We start from the raw sequence: 24,782 nt of genomic DNA on the forward strand, positions 1-24,782 counted from the left end.
CTGCATACCTCATAGGGACAGCAGTCAGGAAGCACCAGTAGTACCAGCAGCTTCCACAGTACAATGCAAATGTAGCATTCTCAGCGTGTACTGACCAATGCTGTCCACCAGGTGGCATCAGCAGGAAATTACAGGGATGAGACAAGCACTGCATGACAGCCCCGCCCCAATCTGCCCTATACCAGACACGCCCCCTACCAACGCCCCACCCCCGCTGCCATGACAACCGAATTGTTTAATGGCAGAATGAGACCTTATATGAGCAAAGAAGTAGCGGCCGGAGAGCGGGGTCCGCACAGGTGAGCGCCCCCATAACACAGTGTATGTACTGCACGTCAGCTCTATGGCAGACTGTCACCTGTGCTGGATCCAGTACGTGTTACACTTATATCTGTACAGAGACACAGAGGACGCAGCGGGGCCCTGTCGCCAGATATATATATTTCTATATATTTGTGTGTGTGTATATATACAGTATATATATATATATGTGTGTGTATATACAGTATATATATATATATATGTGTGTGTCTATATACAATATATATATGTGTGTGTCTATATACAGTATATACTGTATATGTGTGTGTGTATATACAGTATATATATATGTGTGTGTCTATATACAGTATATATGTGTGTGTGTCTATATACAGTATATATATATATGTGTGTGTGTGTATATATACACAATATATATATGTGTTGTGTATATATACAATATATATATATATATATATATATATATATATGTGTGTGTATATATACAGTATATATATGTGTGTGTATATACAGTACAGAAAAAAGTTTGGACACACCTTCTCATTTAAAGACTTTTCTGGATTTTCATGATTTTGAAAATTGTACATTCACACTGAAAGCATCAAAACTATGAATTAACACATGTGGAATTATATACTTAACAAAAAAGTGTGAAACAACTGAAAATATGTCTTATATTCTAGGTTCTTCAGAGTAGCCACCTTTTGGTTTGATGACTGCTTTGCACACTCTTGGCATTCTCTTGATGAGCTTCAAGAGGTAGTCACCGGAAATGGTCTTCCAACAATCTTGAAGGAGTTCCCAGAGATGCTTAGCACTTGTTGGCCCTTTTGCCTTCACTCTGTGGTCCAGCTCACGCCAAACCATCTCGATTGAGTTCAGATCTGGTGACTGTGGAGGCCAGGTCAACTGGTGTAGCACCCCATCACTCTCTTTCTTGGTCAAATAGCCCTTACAAAGCCTGGAGGTGTGTTTGGGGTCATTGTCCTGTTGAAAAATAAATGATGGTCCAACTAAACGCAAACCAGATGGAATAGCATGCCACTGCAAGATGCTGTGGTAGCCATGCTAGTTCAGTATGCCTTCCATTTTGAATAAATCCACAACAGTGTCAGCAGCAAAGCACCCCCACACCATCACACCTCCTCCTCCATGCTTCACGGTGGGAACCAGGCATGTAGAGTCCATCCGTTCACCTTTTCTACGTCGCACAAAGACACGGTGGTTGGAACCAAAGATCTAAAATTTGGACTCATCAGACCAAAGCACAGATTTCCACTGGTCTAGTGTCCATTCCTTGTGTTCTTTAGCCCAAACAAGTCTCTTCTTCTTGTTGCCTGTCCTTAGCAGTGGTTTCCTAGCAGCTATTTTACCATGAAGGCCTGCTGCACAAAGTCTCCTCTTAACTGTTGTTGTAGAGATGTGTCTGCTGCTAGAACTCTGTGTGGCATTGACCTGGTCTCTAATCTGAGCTGCTGTTAACCTGCGATTTCTGAGGCTGGTGACTCGGATAAACTTATCCTCAGAAGCAGAGGTGACTCTTGGTCTTCCTTTACTGGGGCGGTCCTCATGTGACCCAGTTACTTTGTAGCGCTTCATGGTTTTTGCAACTGTACTTGGGGACACTTTCAAAGTTTTCCCAATTTTTCGGACTGACTGACCTTCATTTCTTAAAGTAATGATGGCCACTCGTTTTTCTTTACTTAGCTGCTTTTTTCTTGCCATAATACAAATTCTAACAGTCTATTCAGTAGGACTATCAGCTGTGTATTCACCTGACTTCTGCACAACACAACTGATGGTCCCAACCCCATTTATAAGGCAAGAAATCCCACTTATTAAACCTGACAGGGCACATCTGTGAAGTGAAAACCATTTCCGGTGACTACCTCTTGGCTACTTTGAAGAACCTAGACTATAAGACATATTTTCAGTTGTTTCACACTTTTTTGTTAAGTATATAATTCCACATGTGTTAATTCATAGTTTTGATGCTTTCAGTGTGAATGTACAATTTTCATAGTCATGAAAATACAGAAAAATCTTTAAATGAGAATGTGTGTCCAAACTTTTGGTCTGTACTATATAATCAAAAGATGTCAGCAGAACATCGGATGGAGTCAGTTTATTATCTGCAATGGAGCAGCTTAACATTGTATGTACCTTTGACATTGCTATGTAGTCCAAACCATCAGAGCAGTTAAAGACCACACACTGCACGGCCAGCACCTTGGCCAAATCTTTGGTGGTCTCAGTTTTTCCTGTGCCGGCCGGACCTTCTGGAGCTCCACCAAGATTTAGATAAAAAGCACCGATCTACCAATGAAACATGAAAGAACTGGTATGAAATATCAATAATAATTGCTAATAAGTTTCATGCATCATACAAAAGTCAAAAACATTTCTGAGCATAACCCATCACATCATAGCAGAGTCCGCTAGCATCTGTCAGTGAGCGGAGTGATGACCAGGCGTGGGGAGCTGCCCAGGTACTCATAGGCGGACTTCACATTGCAGTTGATGATTCGCACTCTCGCATTCTCATTCTCCCAGTAATAGCGGAGTTGGGCAAGCCACCGGAAGTCTGTTCATGAGAAACTCCTGAGGAATGTAGGAAAAGATAGTCAACCTCTAAGACACTGCAGAATCACAAGGGAGAGTTTCTAAAGGGAAGGCAAATGCACATACATTATAGGACAAAACTCCTAGTCACCGAATTCTGCTTTTTTCATTTAGTCCCATTGCCCACGGTGTATAATATCCGGACTCTCAGCCCCCAGTTTATAAAATCCGGCCTCTCGCCTCCCCCGGTGTATAACATCCACCCCTCGCCCCTAGTTTAGTATAACATCTCTCCCCTCGCCCCCCGCCAGTGTATAAAATCCATCCCCTCAACCCCACTGTATAACATCCAACCCCAAGCGCTCCATTGCATAACATCTGGCCCCCAGGGTATAACATCCGGCCCCCAGCCCCGGTGTATAACATCTGTCCCCTCGCTCCCTCCCCCTGGTGTATAACATCCGGCCTCTCGCCCCCCCGGTGTATAATATCCGTCCCCTCGCCCCCCCCCGCCAGTGTATAAAATCCATCCCCTCAACCCCACTGTATAACATCCAACCCCAAGCCCTTCTTTGCATAATATCCGGCCCCCAGCCCCGGTGTATAACATCTGTCCCCTCGCTCCCTCCCCCTTGTGTATAACATCTGGCCTCTCGCCCCCCCGGTGTATAATATCCGTCCCCTCGCCCCGGTGTATAATATCCGTCCCCCCGCCCCTGGTGTATAATATCCGTCCCCTCGCCCCTGGTGTATAATATCCGTCCCCTCGCCCCTGGTGAATAATATCCGTCCCCTCGCACCTGGTGTATAATATCCGTCCCCTCGCCCCTGGTGTATAATATCCGTCCCCTCACCCCTGGTGTATAATATCCGTCCCCTCGCACCTGGTGTATAATATCTGTCCCCTCACCCCTGGTGTATAATATCTGTCCCCTCACCCCTGGTGTATAATATCCGTCCCCTCGCACCTGGTGTATAATATCCGTCCCCTCGCACCTGGTGTATAATATCCGTCCCCTCGCCCCTGGTGTATAATATCTGTCCCCTCACCCCTGGTGTATAATATCCGTCCCCTCGCACCTGGTGTATAATATCCGTCCCCTCGCCCCTGGTGTATAATATCCGTCCCCTCACCCCTGGTGTATAATATCCGTCCCCTCGCACCTGGTGTATAATATCCGTCCCCTCGCCCCTGGTGTATAATATCCGTCCCCTCACCCCTGGTGTATAATATCCGTCCCCTCACCCCTGGTGTATAATATCCGTCCCCTCGCACCTGGTGTATAATATCCGTCCCCTCGCCCCTGGTGTATAATATCCGTCCCCTCGCCCCTGGTGTATAATATCCGTCCCCTCGCCCCTGGTGAATAATATCCGTCCCCTCGCCCCTGGTGTATAATATCCGTCCCCTCGCCCCTGGTGAATAATATCCGTCCCCTCGCACCTGGTGTATAATATCTGTCCCCTCACCCCTGGTGTATAATATCCGTCCCCTCGCACCTGGTGTATAATATCCGTCCCCTCGCCCCTGGTGTATAATATCCGTCCCCACGCCCCCCGGTGTATAATATCCGTCCCCTCACCCCGGTATATAATATCCGTCCCCTTGCTCCTCAGTGTATAACATCCAGCCCTCGGACAGTATAACATCTAGCCCCTCGTACCCCTAGGGTATAACATCTGGCCCCTCGGCCTTGTATAACATTAAGACTCTCGCCCCCCACCAGTGTATAACATCAATCCCCACGCCCCCCGGTGTATAACATCCGCCCTCCCATGCTGTGTGCTGTTACTAACATATGACAGAACGGCTGGTGGTGCAGAGCTCTCTGATACCAGCGCGGTCCTGTAATAGGAGCCACCGGGGTAACAAGTCTGGATATTACATTTCTTCCCTCCTAAATCTTCCCCCATCACATGTGAGTGATATTATTAAGGAGTGGAAGGAACTGCAGCACCTCAGGAGACCCCGGAACATTACAGAGCGGGGTCACTGAGTGCTGAGGAGCAGAGGGCAGAACGCTCTCCTGACTCCATAACTGCAGAGTCCAGATCTACTTTGGTAACAACATCACCGCAAACACTACGTCCCCGCCTGGAGCTTTATGGCCGAGCAGCTGCATGCAGCCTTACATCACCAAGCACGATGCCGAGCGTCGGATGGAGTGGTGTGAAGCCGCCACCACAGGACTCTGGAGGAGACCTGTTCTGTGCAGTGACGGATCACACTTCTCTATCTGGCATCTGATGGACGAGTCTGGATTTGGTGAATGCCAGGAGAACGTTACCCTATTAACTGCATTGTGCCCGCTGGGCAGTTTGCTGGTGGGGGTATGGCCTTGTTTTTAGGGGGTGGTCTAGGCCCCTTAGTTCCAGTGAAAAGATATCTTAATGCTTCAGCACAAGACATTTTAAACAATTGTAGCTTCCAACCCTAAGGGAATAGAAGAGCAGAACTGTTTCCCACACGTTCTCAACCTCAACCCCACTAAACACCTTTAGGATGATTAATTAGAACAAATACTGGAGAATGGCAGCATAAATATGTCACCGCCACATAGGGAAGAGCAATGTCAGGCACACATCAATTACATTGCCATATGTCTGCTCAGGCTTAGAATGGCTGACCACTCGGAGAATGACATAATACCTACAAAGAAACCGAACAAAAGGTCATTAAAGGAATTGACATAAAACCCCTTTATTAGTCCATCCATGGTTATAGAACGACACTGCACAGAGGAGGGCACACACACCATTGATAGAAAATATTACAAAAAGCACCTAGGCCATCCAAACCACTGACTATAAAGAAGATCAATTGTGGCAATGAGTCATATACAGGGGATGCCGACACCTACAGATGCCAAAACATTCCTATATAGTGACCACCATCTCAATATGCAGAAATGACTACTGCCCCATAGACGTCATTGTAAGTACACCCCAAGATTGCTTTACTGTGACAAGATCAATTCTGTCCTATGAAAACTCAAAGAAAAGAGGGGGGAACATAACATAGATATGGAAAGAACATAGGAATATGGTGAAATGTATGAAGGTGCTCGGCATACTGAGCTGTGATATCTGTAGAGGGACGGACTCCATATTAACATCCTGGATATGGATTAGAATAGGAGGCCATAAAAGCCCCTGTAGGTGTAATGTGGAGGGGGCACAATACCTTTCTCCATGTAGTGTATAATAAATAGAACATGGTATTGGAAAGTTTGCTGCCAGCCATGATGTTTGCACAAACCTGTTTCGATCATTTCCGTGACCACGTCACGAGCGTGCCCCTCTATGGTGACGAGAGCCCCCAATGTGCTGCGAGTCTGCTGGGACAATTTGCCTCCTCGCAAATTGCTCCAAATACCCAGATGTACCTCTATAAAACCCTGCTACAAACAGCATGGAAAACTCAATGCAGATGGATTAATTTTATGCTGGTATTATGGGAAATCCCATACAATGTCTTCCCTTATTGGTAGATATGACGAGAGTAGAGATGAGCGAATGGATTTGCAGGACTCTGGTCCAACAGTCCGGTCAGTATTCCACGGCCGCAGGACCGGAGCCCCGTGAACCGGCATCTCCGGCTCCTCTTTTGATGTCGATGTCATAGTTGTGGTGTGAGGCACAAATGACATCACGCCTGGCCGGCTAATCAAAAGAGGAGCCAGGGATGCCGGCATGTAAGAGGCGGTTAGCAAGGCTCCCATCCAACAGCCACAGACTACTAACCTGCTCTCTTAGACCAAGGTCCTGCAAATTTAGTTGCGCATCTCTAGACAAGATGCATGAATCAATGCAAAATCCCAGCAATACTATGGAGCCTTTTGGGTACCTTCAAGATATTGAGCCGCTGTACAACTGCAACCCCCAGGAGAAGACCCCTGGGCAAGAACACTACATGGGCTCTTTGCAGTCTAATAACGTACTGTGAAATAAGCTGCTTGCATCTTTGGATGTGAATGTGGGTCCCCTTACCTCTGTTGCACCAATGGTATATCCCCCCCTGGAAACTCCTATAAGCTGCGTCTCTGGGTATGACAGTCTATTAGCAGGAGAACTCATGAAGTCTGTCTATGAATGTATATATATGTATTTCTCCCAGAAAATTATTACAATTACACGTTTTGTTGTTCACATGTTTATTTCATTTGTGTATATTGGAACAACACAAAAAGAAGATATTAGTCAACAATTTTGGTTCTCAAGTCCTCAGACAGTTCTCTTCTCCTCTTTCTGTTCTCCCTGCTTAGTGTGGCACGTAACAACGCAAAGACTGAGTCAACTTTGTATCAGGTTTCAGGTGTGATTTTCATATTGCCCGCACCTTTTACTTGCCACAGGTGACTTTGAACGAGCATCACATGCTTGAAACAAAATTGTTTACCCACAATTTTGGAAAGATGCCAACAATTTTGTCCGACCCATTTATGGGGTTTTGTGTGAAATTATATCCAATTTGCCTTTTTTTGTGTTGTTCCAATACATACAAAGGAAATAAACATGTGTATAACAGAAAATACACATGCAATTTTTTATGGAAAAATACTTCATTTTCTGGAACAACTTCAAGGGTGCCAACACTTCCGGCCATGACTGTTTATAGTGAAGCAACCTTGATCAGTAAAGGAGCTTATGCCGTACCTCCGGGCCACTGTCGATAGCTTCATGCACTTCACTTGTCCAGAACATGAGACACACAGAGCACGACCTGTCCCGGCCATTCCCTCACCCAGTCTTTTCTTGCAGTCGCAGGGTATGCCTTTTAAAAAAGAAAGTTAAATTACGTTGACAGAAGCATTTAAGAGAGGGACAACCTTACTAGTATTATCTAGCAAATTCATTTCTACCGATTGCAGGTAGAAGATCTGCTACCTGGCTCTATTGCAAGAGATACATCATCCACAAATCATTCACTGCCGCCAAATAATCTTATACAAATATAAAAGAACTAGATGGTGGCCCGATTCTAATGCATCGGGTATTCTAGAATAGGTATGCGGCCGACCGGGTGCAATCAGCAGAGCTGTGTTTAAATTTGGCGCCAAAATCGCTGATTGGTCGCGTTCGGCAACCGCGACCAATCAGCAAAGCGGTGTTTAAATTTGGCGGCAATATCGATGATTGGTCGCGGGCGGCGGCCGCGACCAATCAGCGAACCGTGTTAGTGAGGACTGGAGAGCGTGTTTAAATTTGGCACCAAAATCGCTGATTAGTCGCGACCAATCAGCCGAGCGGTGTTTAAATTTGGCGCCAATACTGCTGACTGGTCATGGCCGCCGACCGCGACCAATCAGCAGAGCGATGCAGAGCGGGGTTTAAATTCGGCGCCAAAATCACAGATTGGTCGCCGGCCGCGACCAAACAGCAGAGCATTCTTTAAATTTGGCGCCAAAATCGCTGATTGGTCGAGGCCGGCGACAGCGAACAATCATAAGAGCGTTGTTTAAATTTGGCGCCAACCTCGCTGATTGGTCGCGGATGGCGGCCGCGACCAATCAGCAGAGCGGCGTTTAAATTTGGCGCCAATCTCGCTGATTGGTCGCGGCTGGCGGCCGCGACCAATCAGCAGTGCGGTGTTTAAATTTGGCACCAAAATCGCTGATTAGTCGCGGCTGGTGGCTGCGACCAATCAGCAGAGCAGGGTTTAAATTTGGCACCAATAATGCTGATGGGTCTTTGCCGGCGACCGCGACCAATCAGCACAGCGGGGTTTACATTTGGCCCCAATGCTGCTGATTGGTCTCGGCCGGCGACTGTGACCAATCAGCAGAGCGTTGTTTAAATTTGGCACCAAAAACGCAGATTGGTCGTGGCCGGTGGTTGCGACCAATCAGCAGAGTGAGGTTTAAATTTGGCGCCAATACTGCTGACTGGTCACGGCCGACATCCGCGACCAATCAGCAGAGCGTTGTTTAAATTTTGCGCCAATACTGCTGATTGATCTCGGCCAGCGACCGCGATCAATCAGCAGAGCGTTGCTTAAATTTGGCGCCAATCTCATTGATTGGACGCGTCCGCGTCCAATCAGCACAGCAGTGTTTAAATGTGGCGGCAAGATCGGTGAATGGTCGCGGCCGCTATTTAAATGTGGCGCCCAAATCGGTGATTGGTTGCGGGCAGCGGACGCGACCAATCAGCAGAGCGGTGTTTAACTTTAGCGCCAAGATCACTGATTGGTCGGGTGTGGAGAGCGCGACCAATCAGCGAATCGTATTGGTGAGGAGCGGGGAGTGGAATCGTATTAGAGAGGACAGGGGAGCGCCCCTGCCTGTGCGGCTACTTCCGCTGCGAGAACCCGGGACATGAGCGGGCGCTCGGAGCAGAAGTATCCCGACCCGCAGCGCCGCTCCCCGGTCCTCCCTTCACACCCTAGCCGCTGATGTCCCCACAGTATCCGCAGGGTGTTACAAAGGTCCGGACATTTGTGTTCAAAATCGCTGATTGGTCGCAGGCGCTGCCCGCGACCAATCACCGATTTGGGCGCCAATTTTAAATATCGGCCGCGACCAATCACCGATCTTGGCTCCACATTTAAACACCGCTGTGCTGATTGGTCGCCGACGCTGGGCGCGACCAATCACCGATTTTGGCGCCACATTTAAATTTAAATAGCGGCCGCGACCAATTGGATGTCAGCACCGCTCCCCGGTCCTCCCTTCACACCCTAGCCGCATGGATGTCAGCGCCGCTGCCTGTGCGGATAGTTCCGCTGCAAGAACCCGGGACATGAGCGGGCGCTCGCAGCAGAAGTATCCGGACTCGCAGCGCCGCTCCCCGGTCCTCCCTTCACACCCTAGCCACTGATGTCCCCACAGTATCTGCATGGTGTTACAAAGGTCAGGACATCTGTGTTAAAAATCGCTGATTGGTCGCTGGCGCTGGCCGCGACCAATCACCGATCTTGGCGGCAAATTCAAACACCGCTGTGCTGATTGGTCGCCGACGCTGTGCGCGACCAATCACCAATTTTGGCGGCACATTTAAATAGCGTCCGCGACCAATCAGTACAGCGGTGTTTAAATGTTGAGCCAAGATCGGTGATTGGTCGCGGCCGATATTTAAATTTGGCGCCTAAATCGGTGATTGGTCGGCGGCAGCGTCAGCGACCAATCAGCGATTTTTAACACAAATGTCCGGACCTTTGTAACACCATGCGGATACTGTGGGGACATCAGCGGCTAGGGTGTGAAGGGAGGACCGGGGAGCGGCGCTGCGGGTCGGGATACTTCTGCTGCGAGCGCCCGCTCATGTCCCGGGTTCTCGGAGCGGAAGTATCCGCACAGGCAGCGGCGCTGACATCCATGCGGCTAGGGCGTGAAGGGAGCACCGGGGAGCGGCGCTGACATCCAATTGGTCGCGGCCGCTATTTAAATGTGCCGCACAAATCGGTGATTGGTCGCCGACTTGGCCCGCAACCAATCACTGATCTTGCGGCCAAAGTTAAACACTACGGTGCTAATTGGTCGCGGACGCTGACAGCGACCAATCACCGATTTGGGCGCCACATTCAAATATCGGCCGCGACCAATCACCGATCTTGGCTCCACATTTAAACACCGCTGTGCTGATTGGTCGCCGACGCTGGGCGCGACCAATCACCGATTTTGGTGCCACATTTAAATAGCGTCCGCGACCAATCCGCACAGCGGTGTTTAAATGTGGAGCCAAGATCGGTGATTGGTCGCGGCCGATATTTGAATGTGGCGCCCAAATCGGTGATTGGTCGCTGTCAGCGTCCGCGACCAATCAGCACTGTAGTGTTTAACTTTTGCGGCAAGATCCGTGATTGGTTGTGGGCCAAGACCGCGACCAATCACCGATTTGTGCGGCACTTTTAAATAGCGTCCGCGACCAATTGGATGTCAGCGCCGCTCCCCGTTCCTCCCTTCACACCCTAGCCGCATGGATGTCAGCGTCGCTGCCTGTGCGGATACTTCCGCTCCGAGAACCCGGGACATGAGCGGGCGCTCGGAGCAGAAGTATCCCGACCCGCAGCGCCGCTCCCCGGTCCTCCCTTCACACCCTAGCCGCTGATGTCCCCACAGTATCCGCATGGTGTTACAAAGGTCCGGACATTTGTGTTAAAAATCGCTGATTGGTCGCTGGCGCTGCCCGCGACCAATCACCGATTTGGGCGCCAAATTTAAATATCGGCCGCGACCAATCACCGATCTTGGCTCCACATTTAAACACCGCTGTGCTGATTGGTCGCGGCTGATATTTAAATTTGGCGCCCAAATCGGTGATTGGTCGCGGGCAGCGCCAGCGACCAATCAGCGATTTTTAACACAAATGTCCGGACCTTTGTAAGACCATGCGGATACAGTGGGGACATCAGCGGCTAGGGTGTGAAGGGAGGACCGGGGAGCGGCGCTGCGAGTCCAGATACTTCTGCTGCGAGCGCCCGCTCATGTCCCGGGTTCTCGGAGCGGAAGTATCCGCACAGGCAGCGCCGCTGACATCCATGCGGCTAGGGTGTGAAGGGAGGACCGGGGAGCGGCGCTGACATCCATGCGGCTAGGGTATGAAGGGAGGACCGGGGAGTGGCGCTGACATCCAATTGGTCACGGACGCTATTTAAAAGTGCCGCACAAATCGGTGATTGGTCGCTGTCTTGGCCCGCGACCAATGACTGATCTTGGCGCCAAAGTTAAACACTATTGTGCTGATTGGTCGCGGACGCTGACCGCGACCAATCACCGATTTGGGCGCCAAATTGAAATATCGGCCGCGACCAATCACCGATTTTGGCGCCAAATTTAAATATCGGCCGCGACCAATCACCACAGCGGTGTTTAAATGTGGAGCCAAGATCGGTGATTGGTCGCGGGCAGCGTCGGCGACCAATCAGCACAGCGGTGTTTAAGTTTTGCGCTAAGATCAGTGATTGGTCGGGTCCGAAGACCGCGATCAATCATCGAATCGTCTTGGTGAGGACCGGGGAGCGGCGCTGCCTGTGCGGCTACTTCCGCTGCGAGAACCCGGGACATAGCGGGCGCTCACAGCAGAAGTATCCCGACCCGCGGCGCCGCTCCCCGGTCCTCCCTTCCGCATGGAGGTCAGCGACGCCGGCGGTCCTTCCGCTGCTACCGGCCGGGAGATGAGCGCCTCGCGGCGCTCATCTTCCGGCTGCATCTCCATCCCGCAGATGGGTCCGTCGGTCGGGTTCCTTCTGCTGTTGCCGGCCGGGAGATGAGCGCCTTGCGCCGGTCATCTCCCGGCTGCATGGCCGCTCAGCTCCGTCCCGCAGATGAGCCGCTAACGGCCGCCATCTTTTTTTAGAAATCCCCCGGCGCTGATTGGCCGCTGCCGGACCAATGAGCGACGCGGGATTTCCTGGACAGACAGACAGACAGACGGGATAAGACGATTATATATATAGACTAGATTAGTTCCAATTAATGCTTTTGGTCTGTAGGTAGATCCGTACCATTCGTGACCGAGCAATAGCATCATGCACGCTCCTTAACATGACATCTTCCCCTTGGATGAGCCACTTCTCCACGGCCCCCCGAGCCTCGGAGGTGGAGATGGTCTGGATGAGCTCTACGCGTTCCCCCTCGGTGCTGTACATGGCTTTGATGTCCAGGTTAGGAAGGAGCTCCAGCTTTGCGATGCCTTCAAAGCCCTTCTTTAGATGTGGTTGGACCCGCAGAGGATCTTTAGTCTCAGAGAGAATTTCTAGCATTTCGTCGTTGGACAGGAAGAAAAAGCTAAAGCGAAAATGCACAATATGATAAAGATGTCATTAAAGTATTGGGTCAGGCGCCATTTGTATTAGTGTCTATGTGAGAAAATAGAAAAGCAAAGCTTTAAAGTAAAGATTCAGTCCCCATACACATTGGATTAAAATAGTTTAAACCTGACGATTGCAGCAGGACCGGCCTACCCACTGATGTGTATGGGGGTCTCCTGACTCTCCCCCGATAGAGGATGTCAGGGCCAGAAGGATCGGGCAGATGGGATTTCAATACCCGGTCTTTTGGTTCTCAGGGGAGATAACCCGCTGCCGGAGGTGTCCAGTACCGACTTTCTCCTCTCTCCCCATTAAAACCACATGACTGTTCAGCAGAATAGGTGGGAGTCAGGAGAAATAGCCAAATAACCATTCAGACCACGGGTATCTCATATGTCATGCGTATGGTTAGCTTAAAGGGGCTATCCAGCTTTGGGAACTTTTTTTTATTTAACTGAAATGTGTATTCCCATCTCCAGGATTCTACCCCAATATGTAGTATGCGTAATAATAATAATATTAGCAAATACCTCCAATTAGAAGTTTAGTATAGTTCTTCTGATTTGTTTTGTCGCTTACCCCATGTGCAGGGCATTGCAGTAGCTTAGGTTACGACCACTAGCAAATAACTGTCACTATATGAGTGGTCGTAACCATGGATACCGAAGCTACTGCAATGCCTTGCACATGGGGAAAGCGACATAGTGAATCAGAAGAACTATACTACACTTCTAATTGGAGGTATTTGCTAATATTATTATTATTACTACGCCTACTACATATTGGGATAGGATCTTGGAGATGGGAATACCCATTTAATTGCGAGTATTTGCGACAATTCAGTTTCATTAAAAATGTTGCACCGTTAGGCTTTTTGTTTCCTGCACATTCAGCTTTGATGTGATCTGTGGTCATAAATCGGCTAAGAGGAGCTGAAAAAAGACAGATTAAAAATAAGTCCAATAGCCAGCGCAACACAGAGCCAATAGAAGGCAAACAGTGCAAAATTATTAATGAAATCCAATTACAAAAATGATTTCAATGCGTTTAAATAAGAAAAAAAAATATTTAAGGAATATATACAATCATTGCAACAAGTGAAAGGACTATACCGTGGGAAAAAAGCCTCTTCTTCTCCAGATAGGCATTCAGCCCTTTCATGATTTTATCCAGAAGCACATTGCTGTCCTGAAGTTTCTCCAGAAGTCCGGTCAGAGAAGTGGCGCTTAAAACCTAAAACAAAGTAGATAGCCCATAAGTAAGATTCCATTATATAGTTATAGAGACTGAAAAAAGGTCACATTCATTGACTATTGTGCCAATAGTTTATATTAAAAGAAAAATTAGAACCTATTTGGATAGAAAATAGAAGATGCGGGAGGCTGGAGTCCAGGCAGTGCGGAGCCCCATAACCCGGGATCCTTGTGATGGAAGCATCAGGACACGGACTCTTGGAAAACATCAATCCTGGATGCAAGATGACCGTGCTTTCTTGTATCAGTCCACCATGAAGCATCCATTTACCTTCGGGTCTTTAACGCAATGTTTCATGATCTCTCTCCAGTTTCTGTCCACAGTCTGGAATAAGCGTCCTTCTTCAGGCATTTGCTGCATGATGTCCTCAGAAGAGAAGATTAAAGCCACTGGGTCGGCACCTTCAGCCATTCATCAATGGTTTCCTGGATCCTTATCAGTCGTTCCTCCCATTGCTTAAAGGAGGAGAGCAAAAAGTTAATTACACATAAAATGAAAAGGATAGAAAAAAAATGCTATCATTTTAGAAGATAAATTATCAATGGATATGAATTCTGAATTGTTGGACATTTGTAGGGAAAGTTTGGCGAGACTCCTTGATACCATCCCCTTTACATGTAAGCTGGAGCCGCATGTAACTTTAGCCTCGGAGATCCTAATGAAACCTTAGCTTCTGCTAATAAGCAAGTGAAGATTTTAAGCTGAGTGACAACATTTACTGTGGGTGGGAACTCCTTAATCCCTTCAGGACCGGATAATTTTTTGTTTTGCATTTTTTCCTTCCCTTCTTCAAAAAGCCATACATTTTTTAATTTTTCCATTGATATAGCTGCAAGAGGCTATGTAATGTGCTGTAGCTTAACCCCTTCCCAACATATGACATACTGTTAAGCCATATGCCATGTTCCTGCAGATGTGCAAAATTTGGACCTGGGCCCCCACCAGCATGTTGGTCAGATGTATGGGCCCTTGTAGCATTCTAGATCCGATAATGATGCGCGTGTTCGTCCCTGCCTTGGATGTTTCCCATTGTAGCCCCATCCTATAATAATGTCTCTCATTCTAGGCCCCTTCCTGGTATAATGTTCCCCATCCTGCGCCCCTTCCTGTTATAATATCCCCGATCCTGGGCCTCTTCCTGTTATAATATCCACCTTCTGTGTATAATACCCCCCATCCTGAGCCCCTTTCAGCAATAACGTCCCAATCCTGGGCTCCTTCCTGGTATAATGTCCTTGGTCCTGGGCCTCTTACTGTAATAATGTCCCCCATCCTGGCCCCTTCCTGTAACAATGTCCCCAATCCTGGTACAATGTCCCCCATCCTATAACAATGTCCTCCATCCTGGTATCCTGTCCCCCATCCTAGGCCCCATTCTGGTATAATGACCTCCATCCTTGTGCCCTTCCTGGTGTAATGTCCTTCATCCTGGCCCATGTCATGGTATAATGACCCCCATTCTGGTATAATGCTCCCTATCCTGGGCCCTTTCCTTGTATAATGTTCCCCATCCTGGGCCCCTTCTTTATATAATGCTCCCCATCCTGGGCCCCTTCCTTGTCTAATTCTCCCCACCCTGAGCCCCTTCCTTGTCTAATGCTCCCCATCCTTGGCCCTTTCCTGGTATAATGTTCTGTCGTTCTTTTCTAATACATTAAATAAACAAAAATAAATGATTCTTCTTACCTTCCTGCGCTCCCACGACATGCGGCGTCTTCTTCTGTAGCTGATTTCAGTGTGCCGGCAAGGGCAGCGCATGACGTCACTTCCATGCGTCGCTCGTGACTGGCACGCCGACATCAGCTACTGGCCTTTGATTGGCTGGCGGCATGCATTGTAGCTCAGGGACCCGGTATGTCCCTGCGCAGCAATATACTTCAGCCGAATGTGCGTCCTCAGACTGTGGAAGTGCCATAAATATATGAGATGGGAATACCACTCTGCCACTGTGCGTTCCTTTATGCACTTTACCCTCCTTTTTGGCACTCTTTGTGGTAAGAGACTACCTTAAAAAATGTTTTATATGACATGTATCTGATTATTTGTGGGCAGGAGCATTATTTAGATGGATACCTGATGCATATGGCAAGTGTAAATCCAATGACTATGGAATACTTATGGATTACTTTTTGATATATTATTACACTCATTGGATTGTCTTGATATACTAACCTTATGCTATATTATCTATATTGCTCATGTCCCACTGTGACCATATGCGTGACCATATATGTATACTTTGTAACATATCTTGCTACATTGGTAATCTAATTAGTGTCTTTATACTATCCGTATTATGTCATTTCTCTTTTTACTATGTACGTTTTTTAACTTGATGGAATAAAAATTTATATTTTTTACGCCAATTAACTCTTTCTTCTCCTATGTACCCATGTGTTTCATGAGTTGGCTCAGTTTGGCAAATCTGGGATATATTTCCCCCCGGATATGCCAACTTTACCCCTATAGGGTCTATTTAGTTGTATCACTCTGAGTCTATGTCTGATCCAGAGATACAATAATGAACATGAATCCTTATATATCACGGATCTTGCAGCCGCCTTTACCTGCTTGGACATAAGTGTTACATAGTTACATAGTTTAAAAGGCCGAAAAAAGACAAGAGTCCATCCAGTTCAGCCTATTTCTTGTGCACTGCAGCTATTCCGCAGCGTTGATCCAGGGGAAGGCAAAAAAAAACCATGCGGTATAGGCCAATTTACATCATTGAGGAAAAATTCACTTCCCGACTCCAATCTGGCAGTCAGATTAAATCCCTGGATTAATTAACTATCACTAAGCATAAGATGTAATTTTATTGTTCTCAAGAAAGGCGTCCAGTCCTCTCTTGAACTCATTAAGTGAGTTGGACATCACCACTTCCTCTCCCAGAGAGTTCCAGAGTCTCACGGCTCTGACCGTAAAGAATCCCCTTCTATGCTGGTGCAGGAACCTCCTTTCCTCCAGACGCATAGTGTGCCCCCTCGTCTTTGTCACCATCCTTGGTATAAACAGGTCATGGGAGAGATCTCTGTACAGCCCCCTGATGTATTTATACATGTTTATGAGGTCTCCCCTAAGCCTTCTCTTTTCCAACGTAAATAGGCCTAATTTGGACAACCTCTCTGGGTATTCTAGTCCCTCCATTCCCTTTATTACCTTAGTCGCCCTCCTTTGTACCCTCTCTAGCTCCAATATGTCTTTCCTGAGTACCGGAGCCCAGAACTGTGCACAATATTCTAAGTGCGGCCTTACCAGCGCTTTATACAGAGGAAGAACAATGTTCTCATCATATGCCCCTATTCCTCTTCTGATGCATGCCATGACTCTATTTGCCTTCGCAGCTGCTGCCTGACACTGGGCACTCCAATTTAATTTGCTGTTAACCAAGACGCCCAGGTCCTTCTCCATGTCAGATTTCCCCAACGGTTTCCCATTTAATATGTATGGGTGACTGCTGTTTTTCTTTCCCATGTGCATGACCTTACATTTATCGGCATTGAACCCCATTTGCCATTTTTTGGCCCAACTCCCCAATTTATCTAAATCCTCCTGTAGCTGTGCCCTATCCTCATCTGTATTAACTACGTTACAAAGTTTAGTATCATCTGCAAATATTGCTATTTTACTATGCAACCCTTCCACTAGATCATTAATAAGTATATTAAATAATATAGGGCCCAAGACAGACCCTTGAGGCACCCCGCTAGTCGAGACGCAGTTATAAAAGGAATCCAATTTGTCCGCATTAATCAACTGCAGGGCATCTTGATTGGCAAATAGATTGATCACTTTGGGGTACCAAGTGTTCAGCAACTTTTCTTCTGTCTTGGCACAAGCCAAGGATCCGCTGTTCCTCAGGGATTCACATTCTACAGGACCCCTGGACCTGACAAAGAATAAAGCACTTTATCATATTAAACCTGACAGGGCACACCTGTGAGGTGAAGACCATTTCCGGTGACTACCTCTAGAAGCTCATCAAGAGAATGCCAAGAGTGTGCAAAGCAGTCATCAAAGCAAAAGGTGGCTACTCTGAAGAACCTAGAATATAAGACATATTTTCAGTTGTTTCACACTTTTTTGTTAAGTATATAATTCCACATGTGTTAATTCATAGTTTTGATGCCTTCAGTGTGAATGTACAATTTTCATAGTCATGAAAATACAGAAAAATCTTTAAATGAGAAGGTGTGTCCAAACTTTTGGTCTGTACTGTATATATCCACCCATATACAGTATACATATACACACATATACAGTATACATATATACACACCCATATACAGTATACATATATATACACACATATACAGTATACATATATATACACATATACAGTATACATATATACACACATATACCAGTATACATATATATACACCCATATACAGTATACATATATATACACACATATACAGTATACATATATACACACATATACAGTATACATATACACACATATACAGTATACATATATATATACACACACATACAGTATACATATATATACACACCCATATACAGTATACATATATATACACACATATACAGTATACATATATACACACATATACAGTATGCATATATACACCCATATACAGTATACATATATACACACATATACCAGTATACATATATATATACACACATATACAGTATACATATATATACACCCATATACAGTATACATATATATATACACACTTATACAGTATACATATATACACACCCAGTATACAGTATATATATACACACCCATATACAGTATATATATATATATATATATATATATACACCCATATACAGTATACATATATACACACATATACAGTATACATATATACACACATATACAGTATACATATATACACATATATACACACATATACACACACATACCAGTATACATATATATATACACACGCCCATATACAGTATACAGTGGTGGCCAAAAGTATTGGCACCCCTGCAATTCTGTCAGATAATGCTCAATTTCTTCCTGAAAATGATTGCAATCATAAATTCTTTGGTATTATTATCTTCATTTAATTTGTCTTCAATGAAAAAAACAGAAAAAGAATTGTCCTAAAGCCAGATTGGATATAATTCCACACCAAACCTAAAAAAGGGGGTGGACAAAAGTATTGGCACCTTTTGAAAAATCATGTGATGCTTCTCTAATTCGTGTAATTAACAGCACATGTAACTTACCTGTGGCACCTAACAGGTGTTGGCAATAGCTAAATCACACTTGCAGCCAGTTAACATGGATTAAAGTTGACTCAGCCTCTGTCCTGTATCCTTGTGTGTACCACATTGAGCATGGAGAAAAGAAAGAAGACCAAAGAACTGTCTGAGGACTTGAGAAACCAAATTGTGAGGAAGCATGAGCAATCTCAAGGCTACAAGTCCATCTCCAAAGACCTGAATGTTCCTGTGTCTTCCATGCGCAGTGTCATCAAGAAGTGTAAAGCCCATGGCACTGTGGCTAACCTCCCTAGATGTGGACGGAAAAAAAAATTGACGAGAGATTTCAACGCAAGATTGTGCGGATGGTGGATAAAGAACCTCGACTAACATCCAAACAAGTTCAAGCTGCCCTGCAGTCCGAGGGTACAGCAGTGTCAACCCATGCTATCCGTTGGCATCTGAATGAAAAGGGACTGTATGGTAGGATACCCAGGAAGACCCCACTTCTTACCCCGAGACATAAAAAAGCCAGGCTGGAGTTTGCCAAAACTTACCTGAGAAAGCCTAAAACGTTTTGGAAGAATGTTCTCTGGTCAGATGAGACAAAAGTAGAGCTTTTTGGGAAAAAGCATCAACATAGAGTGTACAGGAAAAAAAAGAGGCATTCAAAGAAAAGAACACGGTCCCTACAGTCAAACATGGCGGAGGTTCCCTGATGTTTTGGGGTTGCTTTGCTGCCTCTGGCACTGGACTGCTTGACCGTGTGCATGGCATTATGAAGTCTGAAGACTACCAACAAATTTTGCAGCATAATGTAGGGCCCAGTGTGAGAAAGCTGGGTTTCCCTCAGAGGTCATGGGTCTTCCAGCAGGACAATGACCCAAAACACACTTCCAAAAGCACTATAAAATGGTTTTAGAGAAAGCACTGGAGACTTCTAAGGTGGCCAGCAATGAGTCCAGACCTGAATCTCATAGAACACCTGTGGAGAGATCGCAAAATGGCAGTTTGGAGAAGGCTCCCTTCAAATATCAGGGACCTGGAGCAGTTTGAAGTGACCGCGGGCAAGGCCGCGCATTGGTATCTATGATCTGGCCCAGCAAGATCCCCACACACAGACTCTATCTTGACAACCGTATCTTTACTCGCATACATTTTTAACACAGCAAAGAAAAAAAAACAATAAATGACAACCGTAAATATGCACAGTAATAACGTGTACTGATAAGCTGACCCTCACTGTCCCTACTCACACGTTACCAGTCCTTTACTCCAGAAGGATGTGTCCCCCGTCGCAGGCCTGTCTGTCTTTGCAGGAAGGCGTCCCAGCCGGAAAAAAAACAGGAACAGCAGAATTCGCGGAAACAAAGGAAGGGATACTTCGGCCTCTCGCCAGAGGTCCCGCTTACAGTCTCTCTGATCCGGATAGAAGCTCTGGTGGGTCCCCTTATGTAGTCCACACTCCAGTAGCAGGGAGTGTAACAGCTGAATCCTTCAGCAGTGCAGGAGCTGGGGAAGGCTCCGAGGATATGGTGTCAGATAGAAGAAATCACGTTGAGAGTCTCTCCTGCGCCACACACGAGGGCCTGCACACCGTCCTGGCTCTTTTCACAGACCACAGCAGACTGCGCGCGCTTTTTCCTGCTTCCCACTTTGGTCACGTGACTCTCTAGGGCGGGACACAGGAGGCTCAGTCTTTTTCTCTGTCATCACACCCTGCGCAGGTGCAACCTCTGGTCACAAGGTGGCAACATCATCCTGTGTAATCACTTCTGTAACAGGCTCTATATCAATTATCACAGAACAGCCAGAGACGGCCAGCTCACTACAAGTTTGCCAAAGAAGAATGGTCTACAATTCCAGCAGAGCATTGTAAGAAACTCATTGATGGTTACCGGAAGCGGTTGTTCACAGTTATTTTGGCTAAAGGTTGTGCAACCAAGTATTAGGCTGAGGGTGCCAATACTTTTGTCTGGCCCATTTTTGGAGTTTTGTGTGAAATGATCAATGATTTTATTTTTGCTTCATTCTCTTTTGTGTTTTTCCTTGCAAGCAAATTAAATGAAGATAATAATACCAAAGAATTTGTGATTGCAATCATTTTCAGGAAGAAACTGAGTATTATCTGACTGAATTGCAGGGGTGCCAATACTTTTGGCCAGCACTGTACATATATATATACACACACATACAGCATACATATATACACCTATATACAGTATACATATACACACATCTACAGTATACATATATATACACCTATATACAGTATACATATATACACAGTATAGATATACACACACATATACAGTATACATATATATACACACACATACAGTATACATATATACACACCCATATACAGTATACATATATACACACACATATACAGTATACATATATACACACCCATATACAGTATACATATATACACACACATATACAGTATACATATATATATACACACACATACAGCATACATATATACACCCATATACAGTATACATATACACACATCTACAGTATACATATATATACACCTATATACAGTATACATATATACACACCCATATACAGTATACATATATACACAGTATAGATATACACACACATATACAGTATACATATATATACACACACATACAGTATACATATATACACACCCATATACAGTATACATATACACACCCATATACAGTATACATATATACACACCCATATACAGTATACATATATACACACCCATATACAGTATACACATATACACACATATACAGTATACATATACACACATATACAGTATACATATATACACACCCATATACAGTATACACATATACACACATATACAGTATACATATACACACCCATATACAGTATACATATATATATACATACAGTATGCATATACACATATACAGTATACATATATATACACACACATACAGCATACATATATATACACACACATACAGCATACATATATATACACACATATACAGTATACATATATATACACACATATACAGTATACATATATACACACCCATATACAGTATACATATATACACAGTATAGATATACACACACATATACAGTATACATATATATACACACACATACAGTATACATATATACACACCCATATACAGTATACATATACACACCCATATACAGTATACATATATACACACCCATATACAGTATACATATATACACACCCATATACAGTATACACATATACACACATATACAGTATACATATACACACATATACAGTATACATATATACACACCCATATACAGTATACACATATACACACATATACAGTATACATATACACACCCATATACAGTATACATATATATATACATACAGTATGCATATACACATATACAGTATACATATATATACACACACATACAGCATACATATATATACACACACATACAGCATACATATATATACACACATATACAGTATACATATATATACACACACATACAGCATACATATATATACACACATATACAGTATACATATATATACACACACATATACAGTATACATATATATACACACTTATACAGTATACATATATACACACATATACAGTATACATATATACACATATACAGTATACATATATACACACATATACAGTATACATATATACACCCATATACAGTATACATATATATACACACATACAGTATACATATATACACACATATACAGTATACATATATACAGCCATATACAGTATACATATATATATACATACAGTATGCATATACACATATACAGTATACATATATATATATATATACATATAGAGTATCTATAATATAACGCTACAAGCGTCCCTCTGTCTGAAGCCTTTATAGTCTGCGCTAGTGCGACACGCCTGCACAGTCTGGCTCCAGACTGAAGAACGCATGGAGCCGTTACAGGTAAGAGGAGTGTATGGTGCTGGAGATCACGGTATGCGTATACACTGAACACATACCGCGATCTCTGGCGCCATGCTTACATACTTACCTGACCGGGATGAGCGCTACCGCGGCGCTTCTGTTCGGTCCGGAGTCCGGGGGAAGAGGGAGGCATTGAAATCGGCACATGCGCATAGCGCTATCCGGCGCCATTTTACTGAAGACACATTTGCAATGTGTCTTCAGCAAAATGGAGCCGGACAGCGTGGTATGAGCACACGCGTACTTCGGCGCCGCACTCCTCCCCCGGCCTCCAGCAGAACGGGAAACAGCGCTGGAGCACAGGGAAGAAAGGTGAGTATAAGTGTTTATTTTCTTGTATGTGTGTGTAGCATGATAGGGATGAGGGGTGCCATACATACCAGGATTGGGGGGTGAGGGGTGCCATACATACCAGGATTGGGGGGTGAGAGGACCATACATACCAGGATTGGCGTGTGAGGGGACTATCCATACCAGGATTGGGGGGTGAGGGGTGCCATGCATACCAGGATTGGGGGGTAAGGGGACCATGCATAACAGGATTGGGGGTGAGGGGACCATGCATAACAGGATTGGGGGTGAGGGGTGCCATGCATAACAGGATTGGGGGTGAGGGGTGCCATGCATATCAGGATAGGGATGAGGGGTACCATGCATACCAGGATTGGGGATGTGAGGGGGTACCATAGATACCAGAATAGGGATGAGGGGGTACCATGCATACCAGGATTGGGGGTGAGGGGTACCATGTATACCAGAATTGGGGGGTGAGGGGACCATGCATACCAGGATTGGGGCTGAGGGGTGCCATGTATACCAGAATTGGGGGGGGGACCATGCATACCAGGATTGGGGATGAGGGGTGCCATGCATACCAGGATTGGGGAATGAGGGGTGCCATGCATACCAGGATTGGGGGGTGGAGGGACCATGCATACCACAATAGGATGGGGGCAGCACAAATACCAGGATGGGAGACCATATACCAATAAAAATGCTCGCCACCCGGGCGTAGAACGGGTTCAATAGCTAGTACATATATACACGCATATATACAGTAATACAGCATATACATACACATATATATACTGTATATACACACACACACACACACATATATACAGTAATACAGCATATACATACACATATATACTGTATATCCCCACACACACATATATACAGTAATACAGCATATACATACACATATATATACTGTATACACACACACACACATATATACAGTAATACAGGATATACATACACATATATACTGTATATCCCCACACACACATATATACAGTAATACAGCATATACATACACATATATACTGTATATATACACACACACATATATATATCTGGCGACAGGGCCCCGCTGCGTCCTCTGTGTCTCTGCACAGATATAAGTATAACACGTCCTGGATCCAGCACAGGTGACAGTCTGCCATAGAGCTGACGTGCAGTACATACACTGTGTTATAGGGGGCGCTCACCTGTGCGGACCCCGCGCTCCGGCCGCTACTTCTCTGCTCATATAAGGTCTCTCTTTCTGCCATTAAATAATTCGGTTGTCATGGCAGTGGAGGCGGGGCGTTGGTAGGGGGCGTGTCTGGTATAGGGCAGATTGGGGCGGGGCTGTCATGCAGTGCTTGTCTCATCGCTGTAATTTCCTGCTGATGCCACCTGGTGGACAGCATTGGTCAGTACACGCTGAGAATGCTCACATGGTGGGGGAGGGGCAGCTTATATATGTATATACACAGTC

At 45.5% G+C, this 24,782-nt stretch overlaps 1 protein-coding gene across 3 annotated transcripts; it reads right to left on the reverse strand.

Annotated features, from left to right (window-relative positions):
• Positions 1 to 2,305: 2,305 nt before the first annotated feature.
• On the reverse strand, positions 2,306 to 24,606 carry LOC141222220 (dynein axonemal heavy chain 12-like). Of its 3 annotated transcripts, XM_073666631.1 has the most exons (7): positions 24,511 to 24,606; positions 17,787 to 17,893; positions 14,120 to 14,304; positions 13,708 to 13,828; positions 12,290 to 12,572; positions 7,501 to 7,618; positions 2,306 to 2,883 (listed from the first exon to the last, which is right to left on the reverse strand). In XM_073666631.1, the coding sequence occupies exons 3-5, from the start codon at positions 14,258 to 14,260 to the stop codon at positions 12,541 to 12,543; spliced, it is 294 nt and encodes a 97-aa protein (XP_073522732.1). In that variant the 5' UTR covers positions 14,261 to 14,304; positions 17,787 to 17,893; positions 24,511 to 24,606; the 3' UTR covers positions 2,306 to 2,883; positions 7,501 to 7,618; positions 12,290 to 12,540. The 3 variants fall into 3 exon arrangements, with proteins under 3 accessions (XP_073522732.1, XP_073522733.1, XP_073522731.1); XM_073666632.1 differs by lacking the exon at positions 17,787 to 17,893 and having other exon boundaries at positions 24,511 to 24,602; XM_073666630.1 differs by lacking the exon at positions 2,306 to 2,883 and having other exon boundaries at positions 5,215 to 7,618.
• Positions 24,607 to 24,782: the final 176 nt, after the last annotated feature.

This window comes from Phyllobates terribilis, unplaced genomic scaffold (assembly GCF_046119375.1).
Source record: "Phyllobates terribilis strain yellow unplaced genomic scaffold, ASM4611937v1 Scaffold_343__1_contigs__length_2019054, whole genome shotgun sequence".
Lineage (NCBI taxonomy): Eukaryota > Metazoa > Chordata > Amphibia > Anura > Dendrobatidae > Phyllobates > Phyllobates terribilis.